Source organism: Cyprinodon tularosa, unplaced genomic scaffold (assembly GCF_016077235.1).
Source record: "Cyprinodon tularosa strain WSP-4 unplaced genomic scaffold, ASM1607723v1 ctg214, whole genome shotgun sequence".
NCBI classification, from domain to species: Eukaryota; Metazoa; Chordata; class Actinopteri; order Cyprinodontiformes; family Cyprinodontidae; genus Cyprinodon; species Cyprinodon tularosa.
In genome coordinates, this window is record NW_024038796.1 from 574952 (window position 1) to 593916 (window position 18965).

General features: G+C 39.3%; 1 protein-coding gene across 2 annotated transcripts; it reads right to left on the minus strand.

Moving 5' to 3' along the window:
- Positions 1-1139: 1139 nt before the first annotated feature.
- On the minus strand, positions 1140-13356 carry prkg1l (protein kinase cGMP-dependent 1, like). Of its 2 annotated transcripts, XM_038285682.1 has the most exons (20): positions 13198-13356; positions 12737-12929; positions 12504-12627; positions 12171-12337; positions 9442-9555; positions 6865-6970; positions 6651-6714; positions 6447-6524; positions 6133-6227; positions 4631-4696; positions 4415-4492; positions 4238-4334; positions 3976-4115; positions 3184-3273; positions 2839-2980; positions 2584-2747; positions 1840-1962; positions 1637-1699; positions 1482-1548; positions 1140-1399 (listed from the first exon to the last, which is right to left on the minus strand). In XM_038285682.1, the coding sequence occupies exons 2-20, from the start codon at positions 12924-12926 to the stop codon at positions 1316-1318; spliced, it is 2052 nt and encodes a 683-aa protein (XP_038141610.1). In that variant the 5' UTR covers positions 12927-12929; positions 13198-13356; the 3' UTR covers positions 1140-1315. The 2 variants fall into 2 exon arrangements, with proteins under 2 accessions (XP_038141610.1, XP_038141611.1); XM_038285683.1 differs by lacking the exon at positions 13198-13356 and having other exon boundaries at positions 12434-12627; positions 12737-12762.
- Between the last annotated feature and the right edge of the window lie 5609 nt (positions 13357-18965).

The following is an 18965-nucleotide window of genomic DNA, read 5'->3' on the forward strand; positions in this document are numbered from 1 at the left end:
CAATTGCGTTAAAGTAACTTAATATGATTTAGTAAATGCCAGAAACGGTTGCATATTTTTTTATTATTATTTATAATTTTTCTTTTTTTCAGTGATTAAAGATGAAGCTAGGAAAGAGGATTTGGGCCACTGAAAAAAAAAGTTAACTGATTTTTTACATTTTATCTCAGTCTAATATGGGGAAAAAGTCAGAATCCTGACTTTAATCTCTGAATTCTGACTTTTTTCTCAGATTTCTCAGTTTAATCTCAGAACTCTGACTTTTTTCTCAAAATTCTGACTTTAATCTCAGAATTCTAATTTTTTTCTCAGCATTGCGACTTTTTTCTCAAAATTCTGACATTAATCTCTGAATTCTGACTTTTTTCTCAGATTTCTCAGTTTAATCTCAGAATTCTGACTTTAATCTCATAATTCTGACTTTTTTCTCAAAATTCTGACTTTAATCTCAGAATTCTGAGATTAGAGTCAGAATTCTGAGAAAAAAGTCAGAATTCTGACTAATTTCCCATATTACACTGAAATAAAATTTAAAAATCAGTTAACTTTTTTCTTTTTTCAGTGGCCCTAATCCGCTTCCGTATAAAGCAGCTGCAACAAGCTGAAAAATGTTACCAAAATGGCTTTGTTTGTAAAGAATTGGTATATTTAAATATAACTTCTACATTTTAAATTTAACTATCAATTATTAATTGAAATACATATCAGAATCTGATAACTGAAAAACAACCATATAAATAATAATAAAAGTGACAAGAAGTGAGAACTGAACAATTATCTTCATTTATTCTCCAACCTTTTCTGTTACAGTATGTTGTGGAATTTACACATATATTTATCTGTTTCAGTAAATAATGCATCTGTATGTTTATCAACTTGTTTTTAATAGTAGTGTTTTGGGGAGAAAAAAAGATGAAATAAGTGTTCAATGCACATTCTAGGATGAAACAATCTTAACTGTTAATTTAGGTAAGTCTTCCCAACTATTTACTTTATTTTGAAGTTAGAGAGGAAACTTCCTTTTTCTTCCTCATTCTTTCACACTTAACAGGAGCTAACGTCATTCTTTGGGTCCACTTATGCACTAAGGAGGACCCCACCCCCACAAATCTCAGAGAAGAAACGAGGGAAACTCTCATACAACACATTTGTTTATTGATTTTCTTTGGACAGCTGCAAAACCACAGACTTCTTATGCAAGTATTTTTTATGTAAATCTATAAAGGTTTTATGCGTCTGAAACAGTCTAAGCTCTTCTGTGAAAAGGATCTGCAGGTATGCCCTCTGGAAAGGTGTCTTTGTCTGGAATTTCTATTTAGAAATCCTCCCAGTTTGTGCACAGCTCCTCTGCCTCTGAGGAATAAAGAGCACATGTTGCACTTTGCAGAGAAAGGCTGACCTGTAAGGCAATACAGAGGTGTGAAAAAAGGAGAAATTAGTCACAAAACAAAATTAGATAAGTCCAGCTGATTATATCATACTTTAGGAATAAGTGGAGGGGTCAATTTTCTTTTGCAAAGTCCATCCCAGTTGAATCCATTAAACCACCTGAAGACAAACGGTATATCTTATTAAATATTTAGTTTACAGGCAGTGCTCAGAATTTTTATTTGATGAAATGAATTCATGTTCTCACTTGTGCTTTTGAATGGCCTTGGCCCCGTTTGTCTGACTGACCAGCCTCTCTGAAGGTTTGCCCCTGGGTGATAGAAAGCAAAAAACAAACATAAATAGTAACCATCTACTTCCTGTCCTCAAGTGATGGAAGATAACACTAAAACTTCTCACAATACACCGACTGGTTTTGGCTTTTGTGGTCATGTTGAACCATATTCATACCTGCAAAGTTTTCTTATGAGATCGCAGGCATCTTTGCAGAATGATTCCGGGAAGTCAGACTGATCTATGCCACAAACCGATGCTGAGAGAATCTTTATGGGGTCAGAACCATCAAATGGAAGCCTGGAGAAGAAAAAAAGAATTCAATTGAGAACCTTTGTTCGAAGTCAGAAAATACCTAAAACTTTTCAACATTTGGTTCCATTAAAACCACACACTTCATGTCTTTTTTTTTCAATTAGATTAACTGTGAAAGAATAAACAAAAAAGCAGGGAATAATCATGATGTGGAAAGTTTTGTCAATAATTAGCAATTTTTTTTTGTATTTTCATAGCCACAGAGTTTGAGGTTATCAGCTTTGCACATCCAACAAATCCAACAAAATTTCTCCATTTCATTTTAGTAAAATGTCTCTTTTCTAAAAACCTCTTTTAAATCCCCTGGTTTATAGTTTGATTAAGGTCTGGACTTTGACTAGGCCATTTTCACTGTTCTTCAGTGTCATTCTGCAGTCTCAAATCACAGGTTTCTATTCATATCAGGTTGTATCCTTTTGCTTAAGTCTGTGAATAATAACATCAGTAAGTTAGTCTATCACATGAAATTCCAACAAGGGATGACATGGTTTGACCAAATGTGGAAAAGATCAAGATGTGACCGCTCTACAAGCCTGCTCCATTTCACTTTACTTACATCACCACAGTTTAAAACAAAGCATTGTTTCTCAAGCGTAGAAAACTTACCTACCGCTGAGAAGTTCAAACACAAAAACACCCAGTGACCAAAGGTCTGCTTCTGTACTGTGTCCCCTGCTCAGGATGATTTCAGGAGCCATGTAGCCCAGCGTCCCGCAGAACGTCCATGTCCTCTTACCCTCCTCAACCCTCTTCAGACATCTGGAGCTAATCTACGGTAGACATCAGTACAGTCAGTATTGCCCACCACCCTAAATAAAATGAAGCAAACAGAACATGGAGGTGAGGTCAGTTTGTAGTTACCAGTTTACCATAACCCTGCTCATCCAGCACAACATTTTCAGGCTTGACATCTCTGTAGACGATTCTTTGAGAGTGGAGGAAACTCAACGCTTCAACAACACAAGCTGTATAGAACTTAGTGCTGGTTTCATCTAAATGTCCCCTGAAAAATAATGGAGATGTTTTCAAGTTGAGCAGAAGAAGAAACTATTTCTTTTATAAAACATCTTTTATAAAACAAAAGGGTGTGATTCACTGAACCAAAATAAAATAATATATGCATTAGTTCAAATCTGTAGATTGATGTTAAAAGAAGACAAAAAAAATCAAATAACAGGTCAGGTTGGTTTAGTTTTACATACTCACTTTTCTTTGAGTAGACGGGACAAATTTCCACCCAGACAAGCTTCTGTCAAACCATAAAGATGCTCAGCATCTCTGAACGTTTTGTATAGTCTGTGATCAACAGATAGAAAACAGTCTTACAAAGTAGCCCTTCCTCATTAATGTTTTCCCATTGCTCTCACATTACAACCACTTACTGACTTATATTTATATAGAGATGTCCTGATCCTATATTAATATCGGATATCGGTCCAAAATAAGCCAAAAACTGATATTGGATTTCATCAGCCAACATCTAAAATCTCTGATATTTTCATGCTGATAGAAACACTTCTGTTAAAAGTCTCTGTAGCTCATTGGTTAATTTTATTTTTATGGGTCAGTTGTTTTCATACTTTTTTGTTTTTGACTTTTGTTCCCTTTTTTAATAATATTACTTGTGTGATTCATGCTAGTATCGTATCGGGTCAATATTGGTATTGGACAATTCTCAAAGCTGAAATCTCAGTATCGGAAATTGTACCGGAAATGAAAAAGTTGTATCGGGACATCTCTATATTTAAATGGGGTTTTATGTGGTCGACAACACAAGCTGTTCAAAACTGCCGACATAAACTGAAAAGTGTGGCAATCACTTGTTTTTTAGGTCCTCAGTTTGTTGTCATGATCTGTTTTTGTTCATCACTTGATTATATATATTGCTGTTTATATTTGTAAATAAACAGCATGCTGTTTGATGTGGTGGAATGGAAAAAAGTTTTTAAAGGCTGTTAAGACTTTTGCAAAACACTATAACCAGTTGAAAAAAGTCACCTGACTAGGAATGGACAGAGGGCCTCCATCAGGATGCTGCGCTCTCTCAGAATGTGCTCACGCTGACCGCTGTTCAGGATGAGCTTCTTCTTCAGGACCCTCATGGCAAAAACACACCTGATGTTTCTTCTCAGCTGCACCTGAAAGCAATGAGAGAAAAAAAAATCAATACATAGGTGTGTGGAAATGAGGAATATCAATGAGGCAGGAGCTCTGGGATCTGTGTGATTGCGAGTGGGTTGCTGCAAGATCAACTCTTTACCAAGTCTACGTGACTAAACTCCCCAACTCCCAGAGTACGAATAATCTGAAAATCGCTTAAGGTGGAAGATGCCAGGGAGGCAGGATCCCCCTTGGACCTGTGGAGGAAAACACAGATGAAATGGTGTTTGTTGTTTTCCGTGGGCATAAAACAAGACTGTGCTGCACTGCTCCTCACTCGATTTTTGATTCATCGCTCTGCTGCAGCTTTGGAGGGCTGTCAGATCCAGAACCTTCGATAACATCTCTAAAGGTCCTGAAACACAAATAAATTATGAATGTTCTTTGTGGATCTGACAAAAAAGAATCACAATAAATAAATGCATTAGAGAATATAAACTGAAGCAGATACACTCAAAATGTATCTCATGAGCTCAGAAAGCCTTCAGCTTACCATCTGTCTATGACCAAGCATGTCACCTCTCCAACAGCCACAACATTTACAGACCAAGTGGTTTCTCTAAAGGCAGAAAAAAAAGGATAATCATAAGAATTTAATTACAATTTGTATTTATATTTTTAGAAGGAATGGAATGTATAAACAAAAGTATTTGAGTTCCCAAACTATCCTTTAACAAGGCAAGGGCCTATCTCTCTTTTATAAGTAGTGGCTGATAGCTGCTGAAAGTTTGTATTTTCCAGCATTAAATAATTTGTTTGACAACATTCCCTGAATTGGACTAAACTCAAAACAACAGCAGAGTCCAGATCTTTCTTATGATCGCAGAGAGCAGAATATTAACAAATACACACAAACAAAAAACAACAAAAACTTGAGCAAGAGCGCATCAATTATTATATTAAGTGAACCAGAAAGTCATGGTTGTAGACCAGTGATCTAACGAATAAAAACCATGATCCAATATTAATACGACTGAAGCTTAAAGCTGACTGCAGTCTCTGAAAAACTGTAATAAAGTCAACTGTAAAGGAAAAATGTAAAATTGGTCCAACAGACAAACCGGTTCTTATCCTCTCTGTCGGAGCATAATAAATTATAAATGATTTAGTATTACACTGAAAAAACTGATGTAAGAAATATTGTTCTAATTTTAAATGTAAATCATCTTTCGCAGATTGTCTATCACACTTCTTCGAATAAAGGGCAAAAATATATCAATATCAGTTGGCTCACCCATATTTCAATTTTTGCAGTGTACGTTTTTAGTCCAAGGGCCAGAATCAGGTCTACAGGGACACCGGCCCCTCTTAGCCCCCATCTAGAACCGTCCATGTGTAAGATCCTCACTACTTAACTGTATGTAAGTAAAGGTTATATAAATGCATTTACTCAAAGGTTCAGACTAATCCAACCGGAGGTAGATGGGAAAGATTAGGATGATGAGTATGAACTTAGACACTCTCATGGCCAAGTCTATCATGAACAATAGATTCCTGCAAGCTATATCTCACAGCTCAACGTGAGGAAAGTTTTACAAGCAGCCTTAAGCGTGAACTGACTTCTCCAACCATCTGAATGTTGGAGCTGAAATTAAGACTCAGACCAGCTGTCATTTTTCCCACCTCAATGCCTAACTTTGGTGCAGCCGTCTAATTCGCAATTTCACTCTGTTTTAGCTATAGTAGCATCCTGAACATGTCTGCATATTCTCTTCTGAGCTCAAAGTCCTCAGAGATTTTTTTTCATCCGTACAACAGAAATGTATGAACAGTGCTTTTCTCTTTTTCCAAAAACCATACCATGTACAAAATGACTCAAATCACTGTTCTTTCCCATCCTGATTATCTGTTTGATTTTCACTCAACTTGATCAGTGATTTGTGGCAATAAGTAATTGGTGTACCTCTCAAAGAAGCCAGTTTGTTTAAATATTTAACCTAAAGTGTGTATCTGCTGACATCTGTCATGTTCAATGAAACACTGTTCTTTTCTTACCCCCAAAGAGCTTTCTCTCCAAACCATTGTCTCTCAGAGAGCTGAGCCAAAACTGTCTGCTCCTGGCGGCCGGGCTTCTTCTCCATCACACTCACCTAAAGAGAAAATGGTGATGAAAACTGCAGAGAAGATGTGCAGTCTATTATCCCCATTATAGTAGTCATTATTTTATGATGGAGATGAACACTGCAGACTCTTTCATCCCCATCATCAAATTATTCCTAAAGCAGCTCTGACATTTGGACTCAGTCTAAATCTTTTTCTTTGAAAGGCTGCTTCTATGTGAGCTGCTGTTAGAGGGCATTTAACTTTACCTGGCCTTTGCTAATGATATAAAAGCTGTCTCCAATGGCTCCCTGACAACAGACGTAGTCACCATCTATGTAACTCGTCTGAAGTTGGGAAAGAAAAGAAAGGGAAAATTACAGTTTTGAGGCTGTTGCACCTACATTTCACAGCTGCGGCAAAATGAAAGCAAAAAAAAAGGTTCAAAATCAGTTGACGAGAACAATCTGTACCTCTTCCACATGCAGAGACAGTTTTCTGATGACATTGTCTGGCAACGACTCGAGAAAGGGAATGCTGCAGACAAAAAGAAGCTCCAACTTTCATATTACATTCCCAAAACTAATATATCAACAAAAAAAATGTCTCACAGGCAACAACAACAATAGAGCTCCAGGAAGAATAAAAGGGAGCAGACAATATTTAGAATATCAGTCTGATGTTCACCTTCTCAGCAGCTCCACTGAATGAGAAAGGCGTCTGAGGCCGCATTGTGTGAGCGCGCATTGGAAGCTCCTGCGGTCGATAGCCCACAGTTTGCTGTCTGTTTGTGCTGCACATCAAAAGACAGAGGCAAGGGGAAAAGATAAAGGTTGTGTCAGTGACACAGGAGCGCTGATATAAACACAACAGAGAATAGCAGACCGACACTGCCTGCGGCGTCTGGGGCTGAGGAGCCAAAGTTCAGCTGTGCACTAAAATCAGCCAGTTTAGGTCAAGGCTGCCTTCAAAATATCTCCTTTTTCAGTCCCAGAAAGGACACTGAAGATAAATCTAATCTAATTCCCACCGCCATAAATACCCTCTTTCTATATAATAGAGTTTGTAAGTGGTGTAAATTAATAATGTGCCATATTGATTGGTTCACGGAAGCTTCCTGCAAACGGAAGTAGATGTCCTCGAGACGCTTTAATTACAGCCAATATCTAATAAGATGGCTTAGCCCTGATATTTTAATTTCCCCGTTTGAACAGTCTGAGCTCCTAATTCATCACCACATGACATCTCATTTCTGCCTACTGCTTTTTATTTCATACCTATCAGGTCATTAAATGCAGATAAAAATAACATCAGCCTTTCTCTGTGCTCTTTTCTCCCCTCTTTTCTTGTATGCGATTCTGCAAATATCATTTAAATAAACTTTAACTATTTCCCAAATAGTCACAATGCAGCTGCAATCTACAATGTATTCTATGTAGTATGGATAAACCAAATAAGTAAAGAATTGTGAAGTTGAAACTAGATGCAAATACTGGCAAAATTATGTTATTTTTAGCTCAATTTCCTAAAGAAAAGATTTGTCAGAATAAATCCAGCTGTTCAGTAGAAGTTTATTGGAGAACATTAGCGAACACCTTGTAATCCTTCAAGAAAACATGTTAGAGTCTGCAGAAGATTCACCCTATGCCAGTTTTTCCCAACCCTTGTCCTCTGGGACCCCTGCCCTGCTTATTTTAATTATGTCCCAACTCCAGCACACCTGATTCAAAGGAGGGCTCCTCTGCAATCAAGAGCTGCAGAAGCCTGTTGATCATCTTTTCTGGGGTGATGCAACAAGGAAACACCTGAGGGTTGGAAACCACTCCCCTATACCATTACAAGACCCCAATACATACCACCAATGTCCAAATCAAATCTAAGACAACTAAAAAGCTATTGTTCACAGAGTCTCTACACCAAAATAGGCTTTAGCTATTATTATAAAAACTATTCCAGCATCTATGAACAAAGCTGACCTGCAGCTGCAATTTGCAGAGAAAAACTGCTTCTACTGAGCATTGACCTACTGAGGTTGAATATGAAAACAAGCCACGGGCAGCATTTTTAAATGTAGAAAAAAAAAATTAAACATGAATCCCTTTTAGGTTGAAATAGTGGTGCATTTGTTAGCAATGCTGCCTTGCAGCAACAGCGTTTTGGTTTCAAATCCCAGGTGTGCAGCTTCTGCTTGGATTGTCCATGTCCTCCCTCTACATTCATTCTTCTCAGGTACAGTTTCATCCCACAGTCCAAAAATATGTAAGAGAGGTTAATTTGTCTCTCTAAATTGCCACTTGATTTGAGTGTGTGTGGGTGTGTGTATGGCTGTATGACAGACCAGCGACCTGAACAGGGTGTCCAGCCCTCTCCTGCTTACTGGGGTTTTTCAAAATGTCTTCATTACTTTGCATCCATTAAAAAAATACAAATAAAACATATTTAATGTTTAGATTGTGATGTGAATACTTGTGAATAACATTCAAAGGGTTTAGTATCCTTCTATCTAATTATAGACTTCCTGAAACACCTGCTCCAGTATCACTACACCAAAGCCTCGAGGACAGATTCAAACGCAAAGAGAAACTATTTTCATGTCAGGAAGGAGATAAGCACTGTGGGCCCTGAGCGAACCCAAAGGGAAGGGATGACAATAATGGGCAGTGAACAAAAGAGAACAGGCTGTCACTGTGAGCTGAGTACTGTTACCAGAGAGCAGACAGATAGCGGTGAGTGGTAAATTGGAATGGCTGGCTTCTCTCAAGCAGCTGAAAGACAGAATTAGAGGCTCAGCGATGGCAAACAAAGTGAAATTTCTTCCCATTTACACTGTTCCTAGCCATTTTCACAGCCTGTTTACCCACATCTAATAGATATTTATTTGTGAAAATACACCAAATACCCTTGGTGATGGCTAGGAAAGTTATTCCAGAGGGCACTGAGATCAGATGACAGGAGAAATGACAGATCAACATCTGTATTTGTAAATGTTCTGACTAATGCAGGGTTGCAGGGAAAGGTGGTAAATGATTGAAATTCTACACATCCCTAACAAAAAACCAACCAACATGTGAAGCGGCATTGCTGTCTAAGATTTCAAAAGGTTCTTTTATTTTAAATTCCAAAGGCATACTCTGTCTCACACTGCACCAGAACTCTGCATGCTTTTAATTTTCAGGGTCATTATTTATATTCCTTCTTTTACAGAATAAATCAAAATGGGATCTCAGCAGGCTTCCGTACAACAATTGTCGGCACAACCTTTACCTGAGACGGAGTAGGTGTGGGTCCAACTGTAGAGGAGTGTCACCTCTCCAAACATGTCCTCTGGCTCAAAGGTGAGCACCTGCTGGCCATCTTTCCTCATATCCAGTCTGCCTTCTAGCAACGAAATGAACTAATTACACATTATCTAACAGTTGGAACATTCCCACATTTAGTTATGTTAAAAATCCCACCACAAATATATATTTTATTTTAAACTTGCTGTCTGTTTCTGGAAGAGATATTATGCTTGTTTTTCATAATTATTATCAAATATTATCTGTGTTGTTGACTAGATAAAGAATATACACTGCTCAAAGAATAAAGGAAACACTCAAATAACACATACGAGATCTGAATGAATGAAATATTCTTATTGAATACATTGTTCTGTACAAAGTTGAATGTGCTGACAACAAAATTGCACACACACACAAAAATGTCTTAATCAATGGAGACCTGGATTTGTGGTCACACACAAAATTAAAGTCGGAAAACACTCTAGAGGCTGGTCCAACTTTAATTTAATGTCCTTAGAACAGTTCAGAATGAGGCTCAGTATTCTATGTGGCGTCCAGATGCCTGTATCACCTCCCTGCAATGCCTGGGAATTCTCCTGATGAAGTGGCGGATGGTCTTCTAAGGGATCTCCTTCCAGACCTGGACTAAAGCATCCGCCAACTAGTGGACAATCAGTGGTGGAACTTAACGTTGGTGGATGGATTGAGACATGATGTCCCAGACTTGCTCAATCTGATCCACATCTGGGGAAAGGGCGGGACAGTCAATAGCTTAAATGCCTTTATCTTTCAGGAACTGCTGACACACTCCAGTCGCATGAGGTCTAGCATTATCCTGCACTAGGTGGAACCATGGCCAACTGCAACAACATATGGTCTCACAAGAGGTCTGAGGAACTCATCTCTTTACCTGATGGCAGCCATGCTAGCTCTGGCGAACACGTGGAGGACTGTGTGGCCCTCCAAAGAAATGCCACCCCACACCATTACTGACCCCCTGCCAAACCGGTCATGCTGAAGGATGTTGCAGGCAGCAGATCGCTCTCCACAATGTTTCCATACTCTGTCATGTCTGTCACATGCGCTCATTGTGAACCTGCTTTCACCTGTGAAGAGCACAGTTTTCTAGTAGTGGGGTTCTCTGGCAGGTGCCAAGTGTCCTGCACGGTGTTGGGCTGTAAGCAAAACCACCTGTGGACGATGGGCCCTCATACCGTCCTCTTGGAGACAGGTTCTAACAGTTTGTGCAGACGCATGCACATTTGTGGGATGCTCGAGGTTATTTTGCAGGACTCTGGCAGTGCTCCTCCTGTTCCTCCTTGCAGAAAGGTGGAGGTAGTTGTCCTGTTGATGGGTTGTTGTACTCCTACAGCCTCCTCCACATCTCCTGGTGTTCTGACCTGTCTCCTAGTAGCGCCTCCAGCTTCTGGCCACTACACTGACAGACACAGCAAACTCCCTTGCCACAGCTCGCATTGATGTGCCATCCTGGATGAGCTGAACTAAGCCACTTGTGTGGGTTGTAAAGTCATTCTCAGGCTACCAGTGTTACCACTGCTTCACAACATGAAATCAAATATTGGCCAGAAAGCATGGGTTCTGAGAAATGTTCCGTGGTCCTCACCTGCTGAACCACTCCTTTATTAAGTGTGTCTTGCTAATTGCGCATATTGCCTATAATTTCCGCCTGTTGTCTATTCCATTTTTAGAACAGCATGTCAAATAAATGGCCACTCAGTGTTCCTATGTGGACAGTTTGAATTCACAGAATTTCGATTTTATTGAAATTATACTACATTGTTTATACATTCCCTTCATTTTTTGAGCAGTGTAGACATGTAGACCTAACTGCAAAACAAAAACGCTTTACCATCTACATTTTAGGTTTCAAAAATGTTCTCATATATTTTCTTTCATTTATTTTAGTACTTGATGATTTAACTCATTCCTACTTGATATTTGTGTATTGTTAATATTCTGTTAACTCAGATTTCTAATTGAATCAGTATGTTTTAGAAACCAGTAGGCCCACTGCTTTCTACCATACCATCACATCTATTTTATATTTTTATGCTTTTTTTTCTTGCAACATTGAGGTTTGTGGCTATAATGTGACAAAATGTGAAAAGCATTAATTATAAGTAGCATTTTTAATAACAGTAATAGTGTGTGGTCCTGTTTTTCAAGAGTCTAGAGCCTTGAAACATGAGATGAGAAACATGAGATGTGCTGGCAGCCTATAAGAAAAAGACTCCTCTTCAGCAAACTCAGATGAACCATTTATCTGCTGCTTCTTTTGAGGTTTTGTTTTTGGTCCACTCCACAAAGCCTCAAACTCAACGCTATTTCTGACATTTTGAAAAAGCTTTCACATTTTGAATTGAAAAAGCTTCCTAGATGGGAAGTGAAACGTCTTCAAACTTGGAAACAAAGTCCAGTGGATTGTTTTTTTTTTACTTTTTTGGAACTGCTTCTTTAAAGTTTTATCCCATAATAAAAGTGTTTCCCTTTCATTTTCTCCCAGGTCTGTCTGATGTATAAATTTTGCTTTAGACAGACATCTGGTTGTCCAGTTAAATCAAAAAGAATCAGTAAGAGAATGCAAATTTAAAGTGAACTTGATCATGTCTGGCAGTACTAGAGCACCACTAAGATCTACTATGTCCTCATTAGCATTTTAATGCTGTTGATCATAAGAAGAAAAGTACCAACCTTCTAAAACAAAGGCCTGATCCCCAGAGGATCCCTCCTGGATGACAAAGCAGCCCTGATTGATAGCGGTTCGCTGCATGCAGGCAGTGACTGCCTTGATTTCTTCTTCATCGAGGTTCTTCAACAAGTCATTTTTCAAAAACGCTGCCTGGATCAGCCTTTGAGATCTGAGGACATGAAAATATGACAGATGTCACACTGTTGCTCATTAATCACCTTCAATGCGGTCTGATGGAGGCTTAGAAGAGATCTAAAAATGATACTTGTTGATTAGCAGTCAATGACAGTGAGAGCTTTGCTGGTGTGAACTGAGGGAACAATCCGTGCTCTTACTCCTGGCTTTTGTCACAGCTTCTGTGAGAAACCACAGCGAAAGTCATGAGTTCTGGAGTGATGGGCTCCGAAATGACTGTCTGCCTTTTTGTAATCCGGTTGTCCTCAATTTGAGCTGCAGAAGCTATAGAAGGAGGGGAAAAAAACACCCATCCATTTCTAGGTCAGGATTAGAGCTTGTGGCACTTGTTGGACCCAAAATATCACAGACTGAAGCATCAAGCTCCGTCTACCTGCAACCACTGTAGAGGGTCCAGGGAGGGACAGGGCGGCTCTGTAGCGGTCCAGTTCTTCTTGCAGTCTACGGATGAGTTCGTCCTTTGTGTCCAACTCCAGCTCTAACTCATCTATTAGTGTGTCCCTCTGTCGAAGCTCCTCAATCTTTAGCTGCAGTGCAAACTGGAGGTCGCGAAGAGTACCCATCCCCTAGATAGATAGATAGATAGATAGATAGATAGATAGATAGATAGATAGATAGATAGATAGATAGATAGATAGATAGATAGATAGATAGATAGATAGATAGATAGATAGATAGATAGATAGATAGAGATGACATCCTTATATTTTACCTTATAGGACACTTAAGGCAATAGAAATGGAATTGCATTGACTACAGACATACTTGAACAAAATACAATGAAATAAATCCACATATTTGATTTCTAACTACACACAAAATCATGTTTCTTACCCTGTGCAGCCTGAATATCGTTGCAGGGGGGTTTGTCTCACTTGTCTCCTGCAGGTTTGTGCATGTCTAACATGCGACAGGTGTACATCCCTTCTTTAAGCAGCCAACTGAAGGAGGATGCTCTTCTCTCCCGCTGGCCAAGGCTGCACAGACAGCGCAGGCAGCCAATCACATGACCCACACTGTCCGAGAGAGGGAGGGGGGTAATGACAAATGCATGGACTGGATCCGAACTGGGTCAGTGGGTCCTTAGCAGGGACGTGCAGAGGGGGGGGCGGAGGGTGCTTGAGCACCTGCCCCTTTGTCCCTGATTCTCAAAGTGCCCTTTTGTAGGGTTTATTATTATTATTATTATTTTTTTATTTTTTATTTTATTTTTTTTTGCGTGTGTGTGTGCGTGTGTATTTGTGTGTTTGTGCATGTCCAAAACAATTATAATTTAGATCTACTGTTCCATGGTAACCGTGGCCGGTCACATGATATACTGGATCATGTGACCGGCCTACCGTGACGTGCCCTGCTGCTGCGGATAACCACTGCGACTCCAGAAAAAGTAAACAACTGGTCAGGTAAGTAGGTGCTGCAGTGGTGTTAGTTTGTGCAAGGTTTATTGTTGCAAGATGAGTAGACTGACCGAGTAAAGTAAGCAATGAGCATCCTCTCTGCTGTGTGCAATTTGCACACACCTCTCACAAGTTATAGCCCTAGCCAGCGGCGCAAAAAGTGGGTATGCACTATAGGGCACCGGTACTGGAGGAGGCGCAGAAACGATCATGGTAAAATGATCCCGCCAGTCATTTTTAAATGCTTTGATAATACTTTCATTGCCCCAGAATGTAGGTAGGTAGTTGCATCCCTGCCGCTATCTAATTGACCACCACACACGCACAGCGTGCTATGGGGAGGAAGTACGTCAGGTTTCTGTTGTTGTTACTGTCAGTTTCACCTGCTATGTGAAAGTGCAGAGAGATATGTATCTTACTCTCAAGCAGGTGTGTTTTCTTCCTGTTTTATTTCACTAAAACTGTGCAGTATGCATATTCACATCATTTTGGACCATTACAAAACAAAAATAATTAGAGTTTTGAATTTCTAAACCTCTCCTTTGTTTACACAAAAAAAATAAATATGCCCATATAGGCTAATATGCATACAGACAAATTGTATAACTTTTGGACCCTTGCTGTCATGCGCAAACTTAATAGTCAAACTAAATAAAAGCAAAAAAACATTTTAAAAAGTTATTTCTATATCACTTAATAAATTTTTATTTTATAGCATTAGGAATAATAAAGGGCAAAATATTAATGGGTTAAACTTGTGGCTATGCAGTACAATTTTTTTTAAAAAGGTATGCAATGTCAATTTTTGTTTGTATGTGTGTTTTATGTGGATCAGATTGTAGTTTAAGTATCTTATTTCATTTTGCAGAGATGCCTCGTAAGGAGAGGAGGTTGAAACAAAAACAAAAGGAGCTGTGTGAGGCTGCAAAAGGCAGTGGATCACTCACCAGCTGGATGACAAAGAGCACAAAAGGTAAGATCAACACATGCACCAGTTCTTTATAGCCATATTCAGTTAGAGAAAACAACAGTAACAAACAAAATTTCAATGTTGTTCTGTTACATTATAATATGTATAGTGTGTTAATTATTGATTGATTGATAAATTTATCGATTAATGATGTATGGTGTATAGTGTTAATTAGATTAATCCAAGAGCAAATTCTGCCCGATTTCCAGATGGACAGGGAGTAAGTCATCATAGGTCAGATGAGGAGATGGAAGGAGAGAAAGAGGAGGAGATGGAAGGAGAGAAAGATGAGGAGATGGAAGGAGAGAAAGAGCAGCTGGAAGGAAAGAAAGAGCAGGAGATAAAAGGAGAGAAAGAGCAGCTGGAAGGAAAGAAAGAGCAGGAGATGAAAGGAGAGAAAGAAGAGGAGATGGAAGGAAAGACAGGGGAAGACACTGTGCCTCAGAGAAAAGAGAGTTTGCTAGGAACAGAAAGTCAAGAGGAGCCAGAGACTGGAGGAATGGTCTCAGGGGTTAAGAAGCCCACACAGGATGTTAAAGTAGAGGAAGCAGCAAACCAGGAGACAGAGGTTGGGGTGAGAGAGGGAAAGCTTGATTTACAGATTACACAAAATGTGGAGGTAGAAGGAGCATCAAACCAGGAGGAGATTGAAACCAGAGATAGGCAAACATTCTCACACCTACTTGAACTTACTCACCCAAATGATCCTGCCCATGTCCTACAATTAAATATTAAATGTGATGAGGCCTTCATTCAGTTTTGCAACAGTATTGGACCGTGTCAACCAGCGCTTTCATCCTTTCCAAAAAATGAAGAGGGGCGATCATTTCAAAAGAAATGGTATGAGAACAACACATGGCTGGAGTACTCACCAAGTCTTGATGCCATGTTCTGTTTCAGCTGCCGTCTTTTTTTGTGTGAGGATAAATACAAAGGGCGCAAAACATGGAAATCAGAAGGATTTAATCGGTGGAGAAAGGCTCTAGAGAGAATTAAAGAACACTGTGCCTCAGAATCACACATGTGTAGTATGGTGAGGTGGAACAACTTAAAAAAGAAATCACTGGAGGCAGCTTTTGAAATGGGTGACCGCGCATCACAAGCTGCTAAAGACAGGGAAAGAGAAAAAAATAGAGAAATCTTGTCCCGATTACTGGCAACCACTCTTTACCTGGCAAGACAGGGTATGCCTTTTAGAGGAGACGATGAGACCCTGTCCAGCCAAAATCGAGGTAATTTCCTAGAGTTGGTGGAGCTGTTTAGCAGGTATGATAGTGTAATTAAATGACACCTGGAAGCAATAAAAGAGAAGCAGGGAACTGGTAGAAGACCTCTTGTCTCACTTCTCTCCAACAGAAGTCAGAATGATATGATCAAAGCTTTGGCCATATCAATCAAACAAGTAATCAAAAAAGAAATCCAAGAGAGCAAAACCTTTTCAATTCTCATGGATGAAACCACGGATGCTGCACGCACTGAACAAGTTTCTTTTGTGATTAGGTATGTGCATAACATGCAAATCAAGGAGCGCTTTCTTCAGGTGTGTAACATTCATACCACAAGTGGAGATGCTCTTGAGAAGATAGTTATAGCTCTACTGGAAGAAAATGGCCTGAAGTTGGAAAACATCCGGGGTCAAGGCTATGATGGGGCTGCAAATATGAGCGGATGCTTTAAGGGACTTCAGGCAGGAATTCTAAAAAGAAATCCAAAGGCCTTGTATGTACACTGTCAGGCTCACTGTCTTAATTTGGTGTTAGTTGAAAGTGCAAAGTCTACCATCTGTTTTGTCAGCTTTTTTTAAAATGCAGAAGACTATGTACCCTGATCGGCGTCCACTGGAGCTGCAGAAGCTCTCAGACACACGGTGGGCCTGCAGAGAAACTGCCCTTCAGACTCTGAGGAAGGTCCTCCCAGCTGTCATGCAGTTTCTTGAGGAAATGACACAGCAAGACCCACCAGACTCTTCGGCAGGTGATGCATTGATTCTTCTCAGGAGCATCAACTTTGAATTTTTCTTGTGTCTGGAGATCACCTGCCCAATCTTCCAGGTGACTGCGATGGCCTCTGATGCTTTGCAGCAGAAAGACATAGAGCTAGCGACAGCATACAAAGTTGTAGATGGAGTTTTTCAGAGGCTGGCCTACAGCAGAACAGAGGAGGAGTTTGAGAAGATGTTTAAACAGGCTACAGAGAAGGCTGCATCAGTGGGCCTTGACCCCCCAACTGAGATTCCTGGTCAAGCTCGGAGGAGGAAAATGCCAGCAAAGTTCAAGGTCACTGCCACAACAGCAACTGCTGACCACACATTCCCTACTTTGCAGGACTACTATCGTGTTAAGGTGTATTACGTTTTTGTGGACACAATGACACAAGAGCTTCAGAGACGCTTTAAAGCTGAAGATAACTCCACATGGGAAATCCTGAATGCCCTCCACTGCCTGATAGTCCCAGAGAACTGGAAAACAGCCCAAATTCCAACAGAGGCACTGTAAGCTGTGAATAGGCTCTGCAAGTTCTACAACGTTGATGAAGAAGACAAATTGCAGACAGAACTAAAGGTCTTCCATAGTTCATACTCATGCCCCTCACCCATCAGTGTGACATCTATTCTTTCAGTGGTCAAAGAAAACAATGCACATCTGGTTTTCCCCAACTTGACTGAGCTGCTGAAGACATACGGCACTCTTCCAGTTTCTACAGCTACTGTTGAACGCTCTTTCTCAAAACTCAAACTAGTGAAAACAAAACTTTGCACCCTTTGCACAGAAGAAAGGTTGTCAGAGCTTCTTTTACTGGCAATTGAAAAGGATATTCCAGTCAACCTCAGTGAAGTCATTGACATTTTTAAGAGCATGGGCAACAGGAGGTTGCTGTTATAACTGCAAAAAATAAAAATGCCACTGTGATGTGTAAAAAAAAAACTAAGGCACAGACCCTGACAGAAACTGACAGAAAGACAGAGCCACCTTCTCTCTATTGTCTTTCTCCCACGAATAATGTTACCCTTTCAGTTACAGTTACTTATACAATGTGAATATATGTTTGTTAATAAATACAGGTTGAAACCTTTAAACTTGAAGTATTGTTTGTGTTTGTGGCTTTGAATGAGCAACTGGTTTTTAAGCAGTCAGCCTTGGCAACAGACTCTAGCAATTCAGCAGTGTGGCAGGTCAGTCAGAGTGAGCCATTTTAAATGTTAGTTATCTTTGCATCTTGCATGAACACACACCACGTGTTTAATCAGCTGCTATCTCTCCCATGCTCTTTTTAGTGTCTGCACTATCAGATTAATACAGCCCAACTCCAGCAACACAGAAGCACCAACCCCCTCAACAGAAGCTGTTTCATGAGGTAAAACACACTCATTTCGCTTTGCACTGACCTCAAACAAATATGTGAGTATGTGTGATAGGGTGTATTTTGATTCTACGTTCCATTATTTATAGTATGGGTTGGTACATTTCAACCAGTTGTACAGCAAGGTATGTTTCTGTATAATGTTTTAAATCCGTGCCCCATGTGCCCTCTTTTAACTTTGAGCACCCGCCCCTCCAACGGTCTCTGCACGTCCCTGGTCCTTAGAGAGAGTCCACCAGACTGAGAAGAGAACATTAATCATTTCACTAAAAAGAAATTAAAGGCTCCGCTGTGTGCTCTGACAGACTTTTCTTCCTGTCCTCTATTAGTGTTTACTCTAATTTTTTATTTTATTTCATGTTTACTTATGTGTAATTGGGTTTTATATTATTGATGTACAATAATAAAGAATAACAACGAAAAGCAAAAATATTTAGATGTTAACTTAGATAGATTATAGATAGAAGCATAGATTGGATGATCTTTGGATTAAACACAGGCTGTAATAAAGAAATAAAGTAAATAAAAATATTTATGTTTCTTACACAAAAGGTAAATCGTCTAAGGAAAAAATACATACCTCAGAGGCAGCAAGTGGTTTTAAAGATCACTTAATTTTCCATTAGTTTGATTTCTATACCACTAATTCAAAATATGTTTTGATTAAAACCCCATTACAAACAAACTAATGAACCCTATTAATATCTGCAATATATACCCTATATAATAAATGTAATCAAATCATATATAGATGTTTTACATTCCTTAACCTACACTTTAAAACAATCCTATAATTAAATAAAAGACTGATAGTGAAAGGTATTTTCTGCCCTTTTTGTTTTTTGGCAGAAGTATTCATTTTTATTTATTTATTT

Coding starts and splice junctions, on each gene's coding strand:
- prkg1l (XM_038285682.1), bottom strand. CDS start 12,926: ATGGGTACTCTTCGCGACCTCCAGTTTGCACTGCAGCTAAAGATTGAG. Junction 4,697..6,132: donor GGAGAGAAAGCTCTTTGGGG/GTAAGAAAAGAA, acceptor TTCTGCCTTTAG/AGAAACCACTTGGTCTGTAA. Junction 4,335..4,414: donor AGCGATGAATCAAAAATCGA/GTGAGGAGCAGT, acceptor TTTCCTCCACAG/GTCCAAGGGGGATCCTGCCT.